The sequence below is a fragment of the Coccinella septempunctata genome, chromosome 6 (assembly GCF_907165205.1).
Source record: "Coccinella septempunctata chromosome 6, icCocSept1.1, whole genome shotgun sequence".
Lineage (NCBI taxonomy): Eukaryota > Metazoa > Arthropoda > Insecta > Coleoptera > Coccinellidae > Coccinella > Coccinella septempunctata.
Genome location: NC_058194.1, coordinates 33,785,883 through 33,804,961, shown reverse-complemented (window position 1 = coordinate 33,804,961; position 19,079 = coordinate 33,785,883). Strand labels below are relative to the sequence as shown.

The following is a 19,079-nucleotide window of genomic DNA, read 5'->3' as shown; positions in this document are numbered from 1 at the left end:
CGATCCAAAAAAACAAGAAGCGATAAAAATCGTCGATAGAGCTAATTGCAGGCGAATCATTTTTAAAACAACTCGTGTACCAACGATAATAAACGACTGTTTCATCCCACATGGACGGTTAAACAAAGCTGATCTCATTATACCGATGGTTTGTCAGCATCCCACGCAGCACAGAATCAGATCGTAAACATCGTCAACTCTCGGCTTGGGTAAAACGTTGTCCACAATTTAATAAAAATTCTGACGGAATTCTGAAAAGCGTCATTAGGCAATCGTTTTTTATTGTCGTAATGCAAGAGGTGATTCTGATTTGTGACGACAATGGAAATGATCTTTTGGCTCGTTCGTCGACAGAAGTCATCAGTTCTCTTTGGTAACTTCTATTTGTTCGAGTCGAGTAAAAGTGGGACACGTCGTTTATCGAAACACGTTAAGATCTCACACAAAATCTTCTGGATTAGTCTTGATACCCCTGTACAGCGTAAGCTTCCTTCTATTTTATAAAGAACACCTTCAAATGATTCCAATTGTGCCAAATCTCTTGGACCATTCAATGGTACCAGTCTTATTGAGATTATTATAAATAAGTTATGAACGCACAGAAAATTATTTTCAAAGAACATGCATTAAAAACACACATATACATTAGAACAAGTGACAGGAAGTCCAAAGACTTACCGAAAAATACCAAAAAGGACCAGCAAAGTGACAATGCAGGTTGAGAACAAACTCACTTCATTCACAAACATCTTTCCCACCACAAGCGCAATATACTACTGTGATAAAGAATTTGAGAGTATAGAGTCTTTTAAATTTTGCAACTAAGTGTCATTGGATATGTACCTGAGCGATAGTATGGGCTTAAGCCAGTTTTACACCGCGCTTTTAGGCAGGCGCTTCAAGCAACTAGAATATCGCTTGTTTCTGAAGATTCACAACCCTCGTGAAGGGCTACAATAAGGACAGTAACCCAATTGACACAAAAATTCATAGGATCTTGTCCCAACAGTTTTCTGAAGCTTACTCGTATTCTGCAAAAGTAAAACAACAATCTTCGAGGAAGTTGGAGATAAAAAGCCAATTGAAAATGCCTCATAGCACTCGGTCCCATCAATATCGATTAATGGGTGTAATTTTAGCCCCATACAATTTTATCACACTAAGGGGTTCAAACCAAAAGAAGATTCGAGTTCTTTGGGAATTCAAGGAGACAAATAGATATAAAACAGCCAATTATTCTCTTCGCCAGCATCCAAAATAAGTGGTAAACTACTGGTATAGTTATACAGAAAATATAAATATGTATATTAATGGATGCCCACAGGGGTCTAACATTGGACCCATATTTTTCTCAGCTCATTATAAGTACTAGATCAGAGCATTCTTTCAATGCACTCAACACAACTACCTTGGATCTAACTATTCTCACTGTGTAAATCGGATTTCGAGCATGTAAAACCGCATTTAGCAGATTAAATAACGATTTATACCAGTGAACAAGGTACCTTCTCGTATGAATTGACTCCCTGAGACCGGAAACTGTTCCAACGATGCAAAAAAGACTGCGTTGGTGTAGTGGGAAACCACGGTCGCTTTGGTGTTCGCAAAGACGTTAAAACAACAGGAAAGGGTAATTTGAGAGCGGCCAGATAACGTATTTATCTCCAGGAGGCAGGTTGTGACATCCAATTTCCGATGATGTGTTGGAATACGTCGAAAACGAACGATGAAACATTTCTTCGAAAAGATTTTTCGTAATTAAGAGTGATTCAGACATAAAAATCTTCCAGTGAATAAGAATTTAGTTAATGATATATTCGTAAACAGACTTACTCTTCACTCTGTAAGACTATTTCATGGTCCTCACAGAACCTACTCAAGTTGAATTGAATCTCACACACCAAAGCCTCGTTCACTTTTCGAGCATTGAAATAATCGAAATTCTGTCGATTTCAGATTGAATTTTGGGGGTGAAATTAGTGTTTTTCTTCTTCGGAATTCTGAACCTAAAAATCCTTATTGAATTCATGATTGAACCTGCTGTACCTCCACATGCAACAAAAGCTGTTTCATTCTCGGCCGATAAGAAAAAACTTAATTTAGCAAAACGGCAGGAAATACATGAATGAAGTATCTAATAGTCGCGACAGTTTACTACTATTACAGGAAGCCAACCTGATCGCTCTGTTTTCGAAACCAGAGACTTCTACTTCCTCGAAAATAAATAAACTGTTCCAATTACAAACCGACCGTTCCTCATTTTGAACACTCGAAATCTGAATCCACCGAATTCCATCATTTCTTGATGCTGGAAGGTGTTTTGATAGAGGTCAAAAAACAATATCAGACCAAAAATAGGACAAATTCTCAACAGGACCTTGTTTACACATGAATAAGATAGTATTCAAAGTATCTCCTTGTTATAGTATTGTAAATGGATTATTCACAAAACCAGAACAAAGAAACTTGTTTGATTGGTGACATTTCCATATTATAGTCTGTTTGTTTTCATCTTATTATTGGTTAGTATAGAACTGATCAAGAATTTATGTTTTGCCCATTTGTATACAATCAGCTTGTTATTATTGAATTCTGAGAAGATAAGGTAAGGATGCTGAGGCATTAAGACCTCAAGAATCTACTGTTGAAATATTTGTACGAGTCAAAGACTCACATTGTATAACAAATAAAATATGTCCTTTGCTCTGTTTTTGAACAACAAACCAAAAGCAGCTATGATATTCTTGATTCTTCGAATAAGAGTAAAACATAGACTTCACACAGATATTCAAAGATCTTCTCTGAAACTCAATCAAAGTTTTAATAGACTTTGACTTTCCACACATTTTATTCGCCTGTAGGTATCTTTTAAACCGAGCTGATTCGGAATAAATTGTAGAATAAAAAAGGGATTCATTCGACCAAAAGAATCCAATGTTGAAATATTTGTACAAGTCGAAAACCTTTCCTGTATATTTTTATGCGCTGTTATTAACAATGAAACATTGGAAAGTTTAGCTAGTTGAAATTTGGAGCTCTTTATTTAAATGTCATGAACATTTTTCAAGTCACGAATATGCACTTCAAATAGCAGATTAAAATATTGTTGTGATCGCTCTCGATTAAATCCAGCTGTTACTCAACGTTCAAAGCTATTCGATCATATGTTCACAGCCAACAATTTCATTCTCAACACAATTTAGCCACACTAAAATGAAAATTCCATTTTACAAAAAAAATTTAATTATATCGATCGTTTCACTATTTGGCAATAAGGATTTATCCACTCACAAACGCAATCTCGAACTTGGCAAACGGTTTGTCCCTACAATCAATCTAAATTCGAGTATTTGTACATCGAAAAGCATTGCAAGTAAAAAATTTCGTGACGTATCAATTTTTTGATCGTTCCTGCTATTCGACACGTCTAGAAACAATGTAATTGTTCATTGTTTTCACTTTCCGTGTTCTCCTTTTTACGCCTCCTACCTTGAGATGATAAGGAGGAACCAAGCAATCTCGATTCGGATTCTCGGAATTCTGCCACGATTCTAGGAATAGTGGAGAGCTCGAAACACCTCTGCTAGGTGCGTTATCATTTTGGCACCGTTGACGAAGAAAGAGAACGCTTTCTTTTTTGAATCATCGCGATAGACATTCAATAATTCTGTCAAGTTTACGCTGCATCGAGGATTATTCCGTATGTAAATTTTTTTTTTCGATGTCTATTCCTTATTTGGAACCAGCATCTTTTTTCCTTTTATTATACAGGGTTAGAACTATTTAGAGGGGGATATCGAAAACCGTTAGAAATAGAGGGTAGCTTAGTCAAGGATGAGTAGGTGGGTGTAAACAGTTCCTAAATATCTCTGATAGTTCATGAGATATCTCGAAAAAACTGGAAATCAAGATCCTAATTTTTTCTTCATAATTCATTTGGTTTTGGAGATTACTATTCGAAACTCGGTGTGTAGTCCTATGTAGCGATTATACTGGTACACCCTTTATTTTTAACGGTTTTCGATATTCCTAATAGGTCCATTCGTATGCATAAAAAGTGTAGCACTTTTCTACACTCGATTTGATTTACACCAGTGTAGAGGAAGTGCAGTTTATCTACACATGGTCAAAAGGAGATGTAGATAAGATAAAAAGTGTAGTTTATCTACACATAGTCAAAAGGAGATGTAGATAAACTACACCTCCTCTACACTGGTGTAAATTCAATCAGCAAACGAATACTAAAATCGAGTGTAGAAAAGTGCTACACTTTTTATGCAAACGAAAGCACCTCTAAATAGTTCTAACCCTGTATAATGTTTTACCTCGATGAATATCCAATGTTTCGTACACATGAATGACACCGAATAAAATGTGTGGAAAGTCAAAGTCAAACTTTGAATGAGTTTCAGAGAAGATCTCAGAATATCTGTGTGAAGTCTATGTTTTACTCTTATTCGAAGAATCAAGAATATCATGGCAGCTTTTGGTTGATTGTTCAAAAACAGAGCAAAGGACATGTTTTATTTGTTATACAAGGTGAGTTTTTGACTCGTACAAATATGTCAACTATAAATTGTCGAGGTCAAAAGAAATACTTTTAATTTTACCAACTTTTCCGAATCGGCTCAGTTTAGAAGATACAGGCTGTTGAAAAACCATGAAAAAATGTTATTTTTAGTTCTATCTCACAAACGGTCTTATCGAATGAAATGAATTTCGGAATATAGTTTTTCATTCATTTGATGAATCTTTTTCGAACACAAGATATCACCCACGTCTTCCAGTTCTCTCATTATGACCTTTACGTACCATAAAAATACAAAAATTCAAAGAACCCAACTGTTGAAACTAAGTTGGACGCTATTTAATGAATATTTGAACGTTCCGTAAAATATTCTTCATCTTTTCTCATATAATGCGCCGTTTTCGAGTAATTCGATGTTTTAAAATAAAAAATATCTGTGAAATTTGCAAAATTTGGCACTTTGGCTGAATACAACTCTGTTTAACAGATCCACAGACGTGTATCTGTATTACAGATCTAGCTAGTTATTCTGATGGTAATTTTGTTTTACCAGGGGTGACACAGCTCATTATGAAAACTTAAAATGGCTATATCTATCTTTTTATCAGAGCCGAATCAGAAAAAAAGGTATAGGAAAAAAATGTTCATTTTGACCTCGAGAATCTATTGTTATTTGTACGAGTCAAAGACTCACCCTGTATATATTTGATTCCGCCTTCTTAAGCTCTATTAGAATGTCGAATGAAATATAGGGTGTTCCATTCGAAAAAATGTAAAACTTTGTATTGTCCCTCTGCACAGTCGTAATGTATTAGCGAATTATCAAAGACTGATTCATGCAAAACAATTTCACCTGGAAATTCGGACACAGTATGCCAAAAATGTCGACTTTTTCAGCAATAGAACGTCACCCAGTCCATAGACTAACTGTAAACCGCTAGAATGACGCCCACGTCTTGATTGCTCTAATCGAGCGTTTTTAAATAGCCACATCGATTTTTCCCGGTCGTTTTAAACGTCCCATACCTAACCGGAAGCGTCCTGAGGCATGTCCGACCTTTGCAGACGTCCTGATGGCCGACAGACACGTCCTATGTTCCTATATATCTGACGGAACCGCTATAGAACGCTCGCCGTAGCCTTCTCGGTGCCAGATATAGAGATGATGTCATCTTTATTTACGTACAACGAGATTGGTACATTGCTCGCTAGGTTGGGAAGTCGTATCGGAAAGGATAGCATTGGAAAGTGCACAGAGGTAAGAGCCACAAAACGCATACCTTCGTCTTCGCATTTGGTACCATTTGATTTTACGAGGTTGGTGATGAATCTGAGAGATTTTTATGCCCTTCGAAGTTTACCAGGACTTGGAAATGCGTAGATGCTAGAGAACTTCGAAAATAGATGTTATAGTTTGGAACCTTCAGTATTTTCAATGATATACCAAATTGTTCTCAAGTTACACAGTTCTAAAGTAACCCATCAACCAATAAATGATAGAGCAACTTAGATTGCCCCATGGGGCCCCATTTCACTGGGATCATTTTCCTCAGAGATCTCCCTGCTACATCATCTACAGATACAGCTCGACTCCTCTTCCTGAAAGTTCTAATGAGTTATCTGGAACGTCTTCAAGGAGGTTATATGTCCTGGATCTCGAAGGTTTACTTCTACTGAAATTTTTAGAATTCTTCTTCCTTCTCACAGAATTCGAACTCTTCAGTTTCTGCCCCATCTAGTTTGAGGAATATTCAAGAGTGCAAACTAGGTTATCTATGGTGCAAACTACTCCTTCATTCGAAACTCTGTCGTTTGTCATTTTCCTATACCACAGAAAAGTTCCAGAGAAATGAAAGTGTGTTCGAACTTTTCTTCTGACAAGCGTATTGGCCTCTATGGTGATGACGTGCGTTCAAAAAGATTTGTCATTAAGTAGGATTAGGATATGTATAACTTTGAAGGCTGATATTCTGTGTCTGAACGTAATTCTCAGTTTTTACTATACCATTTCCCAAACAGCGCTTTAACCGAATGTAAAAGAGCATTGGCTGAGAAGGAAAATACATTGAAAATACTAAAACATGTATTATGAACTGTGTTAAACAGTACAAGACACAGAGAGATAGAACAGCCCTCGTATACTGAACATCGAACACTTAACCTTGTGACACATTCCTGATATTATTGTGAGTACACCAAAAATAGTCGACAAATGCTCGAAAAAGTGACGTAGATGATTTGTTTGAGGTCGACGATAGGAATTAATGTATCGCACACATTAGTATAAATTAACTACACTACGAAAGAGAACAATGAATAATAGAATGTTTCAATCATCAGTTTTAAGTAACCCCATCTTTTTGGGAATTTTTCAAAGGTCACCTTTCGAGTGGATTTTCTCCCAGAAAAATAATCGCAGATTCAAATGTTATACCTATTCTGAAAGAGCAACCTCTTCTAGTTTAAAATCTGAGAACCACAGCGATCTCGAAGCAACCGTTCGATCTGGAGGAACTTTCAACTGAAATTTGCAATTTTTGAAAAATGCCATTTCGAAGATGAAAATCTAAACGAAGAGAGATGGGCCATATTTTGGACCCAGATTTTTGTGTGCACCAGAAAACTCATCGAGAAGAACCAGATATGCAAAAAGATCAAAATTCTTACTTGCATTCGAACTGAAATGTTTTCTAAAAATCAATTCCGCAAGAACCTTTCAAGTTTCATAACCTCCAATGTAATATGTGGAATATTTTTCATGAAGAAGAATGACATATTCTTCAGTTGACTTTCACAACATGTAGATCAGGATAATGAAATACTAACGCTCAAGTTTCCTACACAAACTACTCGTACTTCTGTTTGTGGCTTTCGTTCATCAGAGATATCACTGGTATCTCTGGATCTGAGTAAAATTATCCTTCTCAAATAATCATCTCTTATCGTACAACGATTGTTCGTTCAATCGAGCAGATGTACCAACATGAAAATGATCCGATTCCATTGTGATCAGATTTTCGAAGCGGATTTTTTTAAACCTGTTGCGTTTATGAATAAGTTAAATCTTGTTGACGTGGAATAATCGAGATAGAAAATAAATTATAGGTTTCATTGTGCTATTTCCATCATTTTGTATAATTCTGTTGAATTGACACAAATGCAGTTTGTTACATTTCCTGAAATTCTTGAATTTGCACAAGGAAATGATTCCTGTTCTGCATTACACTATCTCCGATACCTATATCACTTCCGCGTTCGTGAGAAAATTATCACTAGAATATTTCAGCTCCACATTTTTCGAACTTATATCCAGAAACGTAAACAAGAAATACTCAGCTATCTCGTCGAGAAAATTTATGACTGTAGGTGCCAAAAAGTCTCCAATCTGTGATTAATTATGTTTACCTATGCAACATAAATATTGCACTACCTTTTGAACGTCTCTATTCGAAAGCGAAGGGATCAAGTGTACTTTAGATAAACGATAATGGGTATCTAGAATTTTGGTAGTAATTATGACGAAGAGTGTCTGCGAATATCTCTTGAGATACTTGAATAATTGAATTAGACATTCATTTTCGATTCACCTTGTATATCAAGTTTCCGTCAAGCATACCGAGTCAAACTTGTAGAATATCCTACTTAATATCTGATCAGGTCGAAAAACTTTTCATTTGGAGTAGGTATTACCTCATTTATGATGTCGACAGGCGTGGGTAGCAGACCAAGTTGACCAATTCTCCGCGAACCAGCTAGTAGCATTATCAATTTGCGAATTTCACCATTTGTATTGCCACACATGCCAATAATACTCGTGGGATAACTAACGACTTCAATAAAACAATCAATTGCTCACGTCATTCCTACAAAACAGCTTCACCTCTATTATTAATTTACCCAACGAGAAAGAACAAAGAGAAATGTATAATTAGCACCTGAAAATTCTGCATAATTTCACACAAGGCTACGAAATCTCTTGGAAATATATAAACTTTCAAAAAAGAAAGAAAATTGAAGAATCCTAATTAATGAGAGTCAACTTACATTGAGCTAGATATGTTGGATACTGTTGGATATTGTTGGAAGAAAAACACTAATACAACATGTTAAACCATGGAATCACAATCGACACAGACCGATCTCTATGTACAACTGTCATCTATCCATAAACTCCAAAAAAAATCGATTCCTGAATTCAGGGCCTTTACGTTGAAAAGGAACCGACCGAAAAACATATTCAACCTTCGTTCACGAAAAATACGTCGATTAAAATAATCTCTCAAGGATCTGCCACAAATGGCAATGCGTGTTCACTTCCTTCTCTGTGAAAACCATCGATGAACAAAGAATACAGAATGCAAACGCCCACTGATGGATGATTTATAATGTTGGTAATCGTACACATGATTAATAAGATTCATGTTAATCGGCATCGAGACAAAATTCAAGAAATTCCTTGGATCGCCTTATATTGAATTTTTAATGGGTGACCACACCCTGTATCGTTTGGTATTCACATCCCGGTGGGGCGTTTAGAGGTAAAAGGTGTGAATCTTTACGCTTACAAGTGGGAATTGGTTGTTTCAAAGCCTGAAAAGGAGAGATCTGACAATCTTGTATCTTGTAATCATTAATGGTCTTGGAGATGCTTCTATGGCCTCACGTCATTTAACACAGACCAAGCACATTGTAAATGATAGATGGAGAACAAGCCATAGAAGAATCCAAGCATTTGGATGTCAATTTCGTTAAATTTCCAAAACACTTTCCATTTACCTGGATATCTGGTAAAATCTCAACAAAACTACCCCAATTATCAATCCTCTAAAGAAATAAACAACCCCCTAAATGAATCCAGAAGCCTCTCGTTTGAAGGATTGAAATTATGCATAATTCAGTGGGGACCATAAAAAAGCCAATTTGGATTCAGACCACAAAAGGATCGTGATTCCCAGAAGAAATACCGCATTTTTTTCGACGATGACTACCAGTTCGAAAATGCGTACTCCATAACCAGTTCCAAAAATTCGAGTCATTCCACCCATTAGTGAAAAATGACGTCATGCGAAATTTCGTTTTGATGATATAATGGTGATGTGATTGTGGATGATGTTTGAATAAATTTCCATGCAATATTTGAACGGGTGAATAGACATGGGTACCTACTTGGATGTAGAAGATTTGGTGAGTTTCTGACTTCACAACGCATAAACTAGTGTCCCTAGAGAACTCTAGATTTTTTTCTAGTTAGATAAACTATTCAAAAATATCCTCTGCAGGTTTCACGAATCTTAGTGCAACCGTTTGGTCTTGACTTATTTTTAAGTGCGTCCATATTTTTCGGATATTTTCGAAGGTCACCTTTCGAGTCGATTATTTTCCAGAAAAATCATCATAGATCGGGAAGTGATACACATTCCGAAGGAGCAACCCTTTTAGTGATAAATCTGAGAATAACAGCAATCTCGAAGCAACCATTCGATCTTGAGGAGCTTTCAACTGAAATTTGCAATTTTTGAAAAATGCTTGAAACTTTACCGGATCTTGGTGCAAATTCACAACGCAAAAAGAAGTCATGATTTTTTTCTAGTCAGATAAACTACTCAAGAACATCCTCTGTGAATTTCATGGACCTGAGTGTAACAGTTTGTCCTTGACGAATTTTCAAGTGACAAATTTCTACATCGAAACATTTCCATCATCTTTCCGATGGTCATATGCTGGGAAAACAATTTATAAATACAACAAGACAACATGACTTATTTACATTTTCGCATGAACACGCTAATTTCTTAAACTGACTGAAAAACACAGAAAGAAATCGACAATAACATTGATCTTACGACTCCCAACGTGTCAACAACAGAACAATTCAAATCGTGGATTGTCTTATCTAAAATGCTAATTTCAAAGATGAATCCGAATGTCCCAGAAACCGTGAACGATCTCAAAGTCGACTTCCATCACCTAGATGGACAGTGGTTGTTTCACCTTTTCCGATCGAACTTGAAAAAAAGGTGAAAACCGATCCAACCTTATTTGACATCTTCGGTCATCGATAAAAATAATCGCCAACCGTTTGTTTATGTAACTGAAATTAATAAATATATTTATAGGTGATATCATTGGTTGGTTGATGAGAATATGGTTTCACTTTTTGCGAGTATCGCTGCCATCGTTTATCGCACTTCTGTACGCAGGGTGTCCCAACATTTTTCCAATACATTTTTCGATCGATCTAGCATCTTTCATGAAGTATCAGAGTACAAAAACTGATTAAATTTACTACCAACATCTAGTGTAAACTGCTTTGCTGCTCGGCTTTATATATAGGAACAATATTTTGATACGTTTCGCGAAATTTATATAGACTACGTCAAGAGAACCTTGTTAATTTGCCAAAGGTCAAATGGCGCTATTGGTTTATTTACGTATGGAATATATATTAGATTGACCCCGCGTACAGGGGTCATCCAAATGAATAACTACACGATCATACTGGTGAATCAATTGACCTCACATCAACATGCTGTGATTCTCCGGCTAATTCTTCTCTATATGACAATGAAACGCACAGAGGAAAGCAAACATTATAATAATGTTGATCTCATTCGAATGTGGGGTTATTAATAAAATTGAGCGGAAGTTGTTCGATGGGTATGGTGAGGTTGCTACCTTGGAAAATGTAGCTCGTTCATACGAAAGTGAGTAATAGCTTATTTTCTTCCACCTCTAAGTCGAAGAAATCTTGTTTCTACCTAATTCTGGACCACATTTGTAGTTGTGAAGGCTACAGAAGTTTTACTTCCTAAGTAGTCTATAACATTACATAGATTACCCAGATTTTCATGATATTATGATGCTATCTACTTGTCAGAAACTCTTCTAAAAACTTTTACGTTTCAGAATTCGCTAAAGAAACTTTTTTCTCTGTGTGTATATGTAAGACTTTGTTGTGAACAAGCTACAAGTTGCAATTTTTGAGCTACCAGCTGCCAAAAGGTCAGAAACTCTGCTAGTTTCTGATAAGCCCATTTCTCAGGACAATTTCCTGTAAGGAAGCCACAGAGGAAGGTTAAGTTAACCTTCCTCTGTGAAATGAACAAGCTACAAGTTGCAATTTTAGAGCTACCAGCTGCCAAAAGTCTATGGTTTGTTCCATCAGAGCTGTTCCCAAAACCTGTAAAATCCAGCTCCAGAGTTCCAATGATCTCCAGTTTCTGACAGGGCTTCAAGGCTAAGTCTTCATTCCTCATTATATTTCCTTGTCCAAGACATTCCTAGAGCAGACTTCCAATGGGGAGGCATTCTGTAACCAGGTGACAAGAAGTTTCCCCCTTTTTCCCACAGAATCTAGACTCTGTCAGTTTCTGTTAAGCCCATTTCTCAGGACAATTTCCTGTAAGGAAGCCACAGAGGAAGGTTAGGTTAACCTTCTTGTCACCTGGTTACAGAATGCCTCCCCATTAGAAGTCTGCTCTAGGAATGTTAAGTTAACCTTCTTAATACTTCTTGGACTTAGAAGTTTCAAAATCTGGAAGGAACTTTTTGGAATTATTCCTGCAAGATTCCTCTAGAGTGTTTATTTTTTCTCCAGGAACTCTTTGTTATTGGTGCATTTTCCTATATCACAGAAAGGCTCTGGGCCACTAGGTTGCGTCTGTGGTCCCTTTCTGGCGAGTGTTTTGGTGAGCATAAGCCCAAACATAGTGAACCATCTCTGTACCATTCAGAACTTCATTAACTTTGAAATTTTAGATAGTGTTTTCCTTTTTACATTCTTCCCTTTCACATAGCATCGTGTTGAAGGTCTTCAACCATCTCATAACCTGTAGCTTCCCCAGATATTCCGAGGATAGCTCAATGGCTATCCTATCTATCTATCAACAAAGCTGAGAAGTCTTTTGATTTCGATGTCAGATAGGCTACAGGGGGAAGTTTAAACTTATCGATGTTCTCTGCTTCTGGTGCTTGTAAATCCATTGGTTTGGAGCTAGTTTATTGAATTTACCGGTCTACTGATTCACTTCGAAGGTAGATCTACTTTCGATCTTGCTTTGATGTTTGTTTTCCCCTAATCTATCTTAAGTAGATTGTTATAGGTTCTAGGGAGGATGTTCTTAGGGACCACTCTCAAAGCCTGTACTCACCTAGTGAAGGGACCGTAAACGTACTCCGATTCGGAGAGACCATTGCTCCTGAACTCCTTCTGCACCCCATTGTCGTTCAGCAGCTTGTTTACGTTGATGCTGCCCACCTGCCTCTCCCTCAAACTCCTGGTCCTCGGAAGACTGCGGTTGGTCCTGTTGTTCCGACTCAAAATCGGCCGATTTTTCAAACTCCGAGTCGAGCCGCTGCGCAGGCGCGTTTTCATACGATTATCCCCGGTCGTGGACACTATGACACCTTCCATATTTTTCCGCACGCAAGACCGTACCGAAAAAAAATAAATTTCAAGACGACACAAACATCAACTTCAGTAAAAATACTAACCTACACACAGAGAGATAAACATGGTTGATAAACGGACGAGAACCCACTATGTTCTGTCGGCAGCGCTCGAAAACGAATCAAATCGAACATGTTTCGGTTTTTATGGTTCAGAAGGGAGGACGACGTTTCGGCGCCGCGACCGTCATCATGGCCCCCGGGCTCGTTTGACAGTACGTCGACGATTATCGTTTGTTTGTCGGGGGGGCGGCGCGTGCCATCTCGCGAGGTTTGTGTAACGTTGGCGGCGTGGGAAAACGAGTCGCACTACGGTGTGGAGCGTGAGATGAACCTGCGTACGCCTTCGACGATTCGGATCTGACGGAAAATTCGAATTGTAGAATGAACCGGTGAGTGTCGGCGTGGGTGAGCAGCAAGAGGAGATCGGTGGGGACCTGAAACCATCGATCTTTTACGTTCAGTGGCCAGCTGGTTTTCTCGCATTTTCAGAAAATGAGGACGCAGTGACTTCAGAAGAATCGAGTTGTTCTCTGCTCTAAGAGAACCTTTCGAATGTTCCTACGAAATTCGAAAGAAATCTGTACAGGGTGACCCAAAAAGGAGATGTCGAAAACTGGGAGAGCTAGGAGCAAAACAGATGGCATACTTCAGTGTGATATTCGAGGATATATTGAAACATGCTCAGCCTACTATAGAACCAAACAAAATTTCAATGTCAAAATATTTTATTACTCAACATATTCTCCTCATAATTGGATACATTTATTACAGCGAACCTGCAACGTCTCTAGACCTTTCAAAAAAAATTATTCTTTTTGCTCTGCAAACCAGATCTCCACAGCTTTTATTACCTCCCCGTTGGAAGAAAATTTACGAACTTTTAAACTTTTTTTCAGTTGAGGATAGAGATGATAGTCGGATTGAGCCAAATCTGGTGAATAAGGGGGATGTTCTTGTAATTCAAACCCTAAATCACGAATTTTTTGCATGGCAACATGAGATTTGTGTGCAGGGGCGTTGTCCTGCAAAAACAAAACACATTTGGATAGCTTTTCGCGTCTTTCCTCTTTAATTTTTTCCCGTAGAGTGGTCAGTCTAATGTCGAATAGTTATCTCCTGTTATTGTTCTACCCTTATCCAAAAAATCAATCATGATTACTCCATGGCAATCCCAAAAAACTGAAGCAAGAACTTTTCCAGCAGATTTTTGGACACGAAACTTCTTAGGTCTTGGAGAACCAGAGTGTCGCCATTCCATCGATTGTTGCTTTGCTTCTGGATCGTAGAAATGTACCCAAGTCTCATCCATAGTAACAATTCGGTGTAAGAAGTCTACATCGTTCTCAAATCGAGCACAGATCGAACGCGATGCTTCTACCCTTGCACGCTTTTGGTCAACATTCAAACATTTGGGGATCCATTTTCAGCAATTTTTCTCATGTCCAAATTTACGTGAACTATATGTTGAACGCGTTCTTATGGAATATTCAGTATTCAGATATCCGTTTCAGCCCAATTCGACGGTCTGATAAAATCATGTCATGAATTGCATCGATATTTTCGGGGACTGACACAGAAACTGGCCTTCCCGATCGGTCATAATCTTCAATGGAAAATTTACCTCTTTTGAAGCCTGCAGTCAAATTTTTCACGGTCGCATACGAAAGACATTGATCACCAAGGGCATTAAGCATATCTTCATAAATCTGCTTACCTCTTAACCCTTTCCAATACAGGTACTTGATGATGGCTCGATACTCCAATTTTTCGATTATCACAATGTCGGTGGACATCTTCTTTCTTTTAATTTATTGCGTAACTCTGGTTTACTTTTTTGACCTCAAACTTCACAATGACATTTCTAATGAGTTATTGTTCGTTGCTATGGTAACGCAATATTTTTTTATGCATGGAACTAGATATCAATACATCCTCCTATATATCTGACACAGACTGGTTAGTCTTCCTCATTTTGACTAAAATATTGCTCCTCGTTACATAACAGGATATTTTTTACAGCATATCCTTAGCTTGATCAGTTTTACAGTAATTAGTTTCAGAGTAGTGAAGATAAGAAACGATATGGGTGAACAGGTATATATACCCAGGTTCCTACATAAAAAAATCATAATATGAAGTAGAGTAGTAGGTACATTGATGAAAATAATAGACAATAGATGTTTAATTGTTCCATTTGAAATCGTGGATTGAATAGATCACAAATTTGTGCATATGAAATCAAAATCATCATAGACAGCTATCTAGCAACAAGTGAAAATGCTTCCTCCTAACAAATAGGAATATTTTATTTCATCCAGCTCGAAAAGGGATAATATAACTTCGGGCGAGTACCTAGTTCCTACCAAGGAGTAGGCAATAAACAACTCATCCTAGTTACCGAAGGTGCGCATAAATGTCAGTGTTTGTCGTAATTTATTGAAAGAGGTACATTAGTAGCACGGCAAAAACTGATAAGACCACCCAGGTCAATTAAATCCCGAAGCTTGTCTAGGCGCCATCTGTTTAATCTTCAATTTCACGCATGGCTGAGCTTGAGGGTTCCAGAGGTATGTGTTAAAGGGACCGTCTTCGTGTTTTACACGAAATAAATTATCGTTTTGATTTTTATTGCGTTGAGCGACAAGTGCGTGAATGCACCTGCTCATTTTTTGCAGTGATACATTAATCTCTTTATGTCGACTGAACGTTGAAAAAAAACTTGTACCACCCATTGTAAATTATGAAATAACGAGGTGAGAACATTTATATGGCTCGTAAATATTGCGAAGTGTTTTTTTTTGGGGAGTTCTTTTCCTTTGAAATCAACCGACGTGGGAAAAAGGATTTTTGTGTGGAATTGAGAAGAATTCTATTGAGCAACAAGATTATAGTCTATCCATGATATTCGTTAAGCAGAATCTTAATTCTAGTTTCTCTAGGAGATCGTTTCTTACAGAATCCAATGCGAGATGCGTAAGTGGTGGGTTGATCGTCATAAATATAAACTACACCTACCTATAGGCGGAAAATTAATAAAGAAACGATCTTGTGGTAAAATAATTGCTTTCAGTTTGCGGCCTGGCATGTTTCCTCGTTGAATGGCAGAGATTCCCGCACTTCTCGGTATTGGGAAATGGATTCTTCTTTAAATCGGTAAAGAAAGGCCAAGTCACTTGAAGAAAAACATTCTCTTTGCTCATTTTTTGAGAACCACTGCCTAAATACTTGAATAGTTTATGCATGTTGGACCACTACTCAGTTGTCAGGGAAAAATTACTTAAGATCCCCACTGAGATACTTCCACGAATTAATAAAAATCAAAATATTGGTTTTTTACTACCATTATATAATTTCATAACCTTCGTCTGTCTTTTGAAGCTTCAGTTTACCCAAAAGTACGCCTCAAACAGCTCTAAATCGACTCGTCATTCTGGTCGTGAAATCGCTAAAAATATCAATGACATGTCCGTAAAACAAACGAAACGTCGAATAATTACGGTCGTCATTATGACGAAAAACAATTTGGTAGAAAGCAATATGCAGGGAATTGATTACCTTCGCTACATCGCCAACTGCAACACTTAATTTTTTTATTTTTCGGATAGAATCGTGGTTTTCGAGATGTTAAAACTGGAACAATAGAGAATCCTGAAGGATTTTTATAGTTTCAGTTGCCAAAATGCCCAATGGTTATCCATTTCTTATCAATATGTTTCAGTTTGAAGAAAATCGTCAAAAAATTTCAGTTTGAAGGCCTCTTTGGCGGATGCGCAACACAGCATCTCCAGGTTCAAGGACCAAACACATCGAAAACGAACGATTCCCAATTTCTTGCTCGTCCATCAGACACTTAGAGAATGGATTATCGCATCTTGTTATTCAATCCAACACATCCAAAAGGTTCGACGCAGATACAAGATTTGAAAATAAGTATGACTTCACTCTCAGTCCTCACCTAAATAAATAAGAACCCGAACGTTATTATCTATACAGAACGAGCGATCGGACAAGAGCGAAAACGAAAAAAAAATCAGTTTCTATCGACGTCGAGCTGTTATCCCTGCCGAGATATCGAACGTTGCAATACAACCGCATTTTTTCATGGATTATATTCGACGTTGATGTCATGGTTTATGTCTATGAATAGAGGAATACGGATTTTGCGTTTTGGATCCATTTCTGTGGTCGGGAGCTGTCATCTTTCGACACGAGGAGAATTTGTTGATAAGGGGTACACAAGGACCACACAAAAACATCATTTTATTGGACTTATTTGGCTATAGATTAATGGTTTGATGTTTTTGTCGGCTGCCCTCGATAACTACTTAAGTTTTTTCGTTCTTAGGGCTTTTTATCAGAGTTACCAGAAACAAAACCACCCTAGTGAGATGATCGACTGGAATTTTTTGAAAGTATCTGACAAAATACAAAAAATTTAAAGTTTGACATCTATACGTTTTCGAATTTATGGTGTCTTAATATTACGAAATTAAGAAAAACATTAAAATTCCCAATAATCCCTCGATAAGAAGCAGTTAAAGCAGATTAGCTCTTCGAAAATACGATATTGTATATTATAATATGTTTGCTTGTTATATGTTAAACGGATAACGTAAATGATAATGATATTCAAGAGCTTCGACGCATTGTAGAAAAATCTAAATAGAAATGACCTCATAACCGTGTACCTCAAACATGAACGAAACTTTACTCGAACATAATCATATGAAGGGTTTTACATCTAAAAAGAGACCGAGCTCATTGGCATTCAAGGAAAAATCCATCATGAGCATTTATTGTTTGACCGTACTCACTTCTTGATATCAAGATTGGGTGATTGTCTCTTTAATAGTTCGCTTTGTTGGGTCTCAACAATGCATCTCGCCAAAAAGGTTATTGTCATCAGGACCCGGATGAAGTTGAAGTGGCTGGGATATTGGCGATAATTTCACCAATTTGCATAGCAGATTGGGGTTCATTCTTCCCTTAACCCATTCGTTACGGCTTCACCAAAGAAAACAGAGAAGTTTCTCATTTAAAATCAGTACCTAGCTGAGATCTTTGAGTATTCAACGATTTGAAACTAATTTATCTTCACTATTTCGGAAATCATGATTTTGAACTCAAAATACACGTTAAAAACTGCATGAGACCAATTGACATTTCAATAACGTATCCGCGTCCAGAGAGATAACGTGCAATTCACAGATTACCATCAGGATTTCATTCGATGCTATGGTTATCGATTCTTTCTGATCGCTGTCAGACAGGTGGAAAAATAATGAAATAATCGTTCTATATTTAACGATGATTGAGGACTGAGTGTTATCGTGCAGAACGTTGTCTCTCTTGCCCAATCCTAGGTCAGGTTTGTACAAGGTATTCACCATATTTATGTGGTCAGAAATGTATTAAATAAATGTTGGAAAGCACTGATAATATGTAAACTTTTCTCGTATTCTATGCGTCCAAATACACAGAAAGTTTCGAGAAAATTATAGATATTTCACATTAAAATACTATGGTCGTAACATGATATGGGCACAGAAGAGTTTTTTGACGTACTGGAACTATTTATGTATTGCTATTCCACTTTTTCGTTGATGAAAATGAAAAAGCAAGAAAAATGTTAATCTTTTATTATTTTTAATAATAAAATGAGGCCTCAGCTGAATGTTCGCCTTAAAACAACCCTAATTTCTCACAAGTTAGTACCGAAACATTCATAGAACCTAGTGCATATTGAATACGAAACCAGAAAGTTTCGAACAATAACAAACACGAAAAATTTGAAGCTTCCTCAATCCTTTCAAGGCACCAACGACCAAACCAACACAAAACTCTTGACAGATACCCAAATTTTGACATTTAATATGGATCCACTCACCTGGCCTTGTCCTCTTCCATCCCATCTTCCTTTCAGCCGAATTCAAAAGCCCGAAATTCCTCCCGTCGTTCGCGCCAATGACGTCATCGCACTACCTTTTGTTTTCGCGCCAACGTCCCGCTAAACTGGCCAGATACGGCGTCGACAGCCCGAATAATAAACGGAGTAAGCGGTGTAATAATTTAATTGTGATACCACGTGATGTGGTAGCGG

General features: G+C 37.4%; 1 protein-coding gene across 3 annotated transcripts in view; it reads right to left on the bottom strand.

Annotated features, from left to right (window-relative positions):
* LOC123316119 overlaps positions 1-19,032 on the bottom strand; it is a 32,540-nt gene extending 13,508 nt beyond the window's left edge. Inside the window, exon 1 of one of the 3 annotated variants that reach the window (XM_044902105.1) lies at positions 18,867-19,032. In XM_044902105.1, the coding sequence (XP_044758040.1) occupies positions 18,867-18,886 (20 nt within the window). In that variant the 5' untranslated portion in view covers positions 18,887-19,032. Of the gene's footprint in view, positions 1-678; positions 765-12,678; positions 13,355-18,866 lie in introns of those variants that run through there. The other 2 variants (XM_044902099.1, XM_044902102.1) reach the window with 2 other exon arrangements.
* Positions 19,033-19,079: the final 47 nt, after the last annotated feature.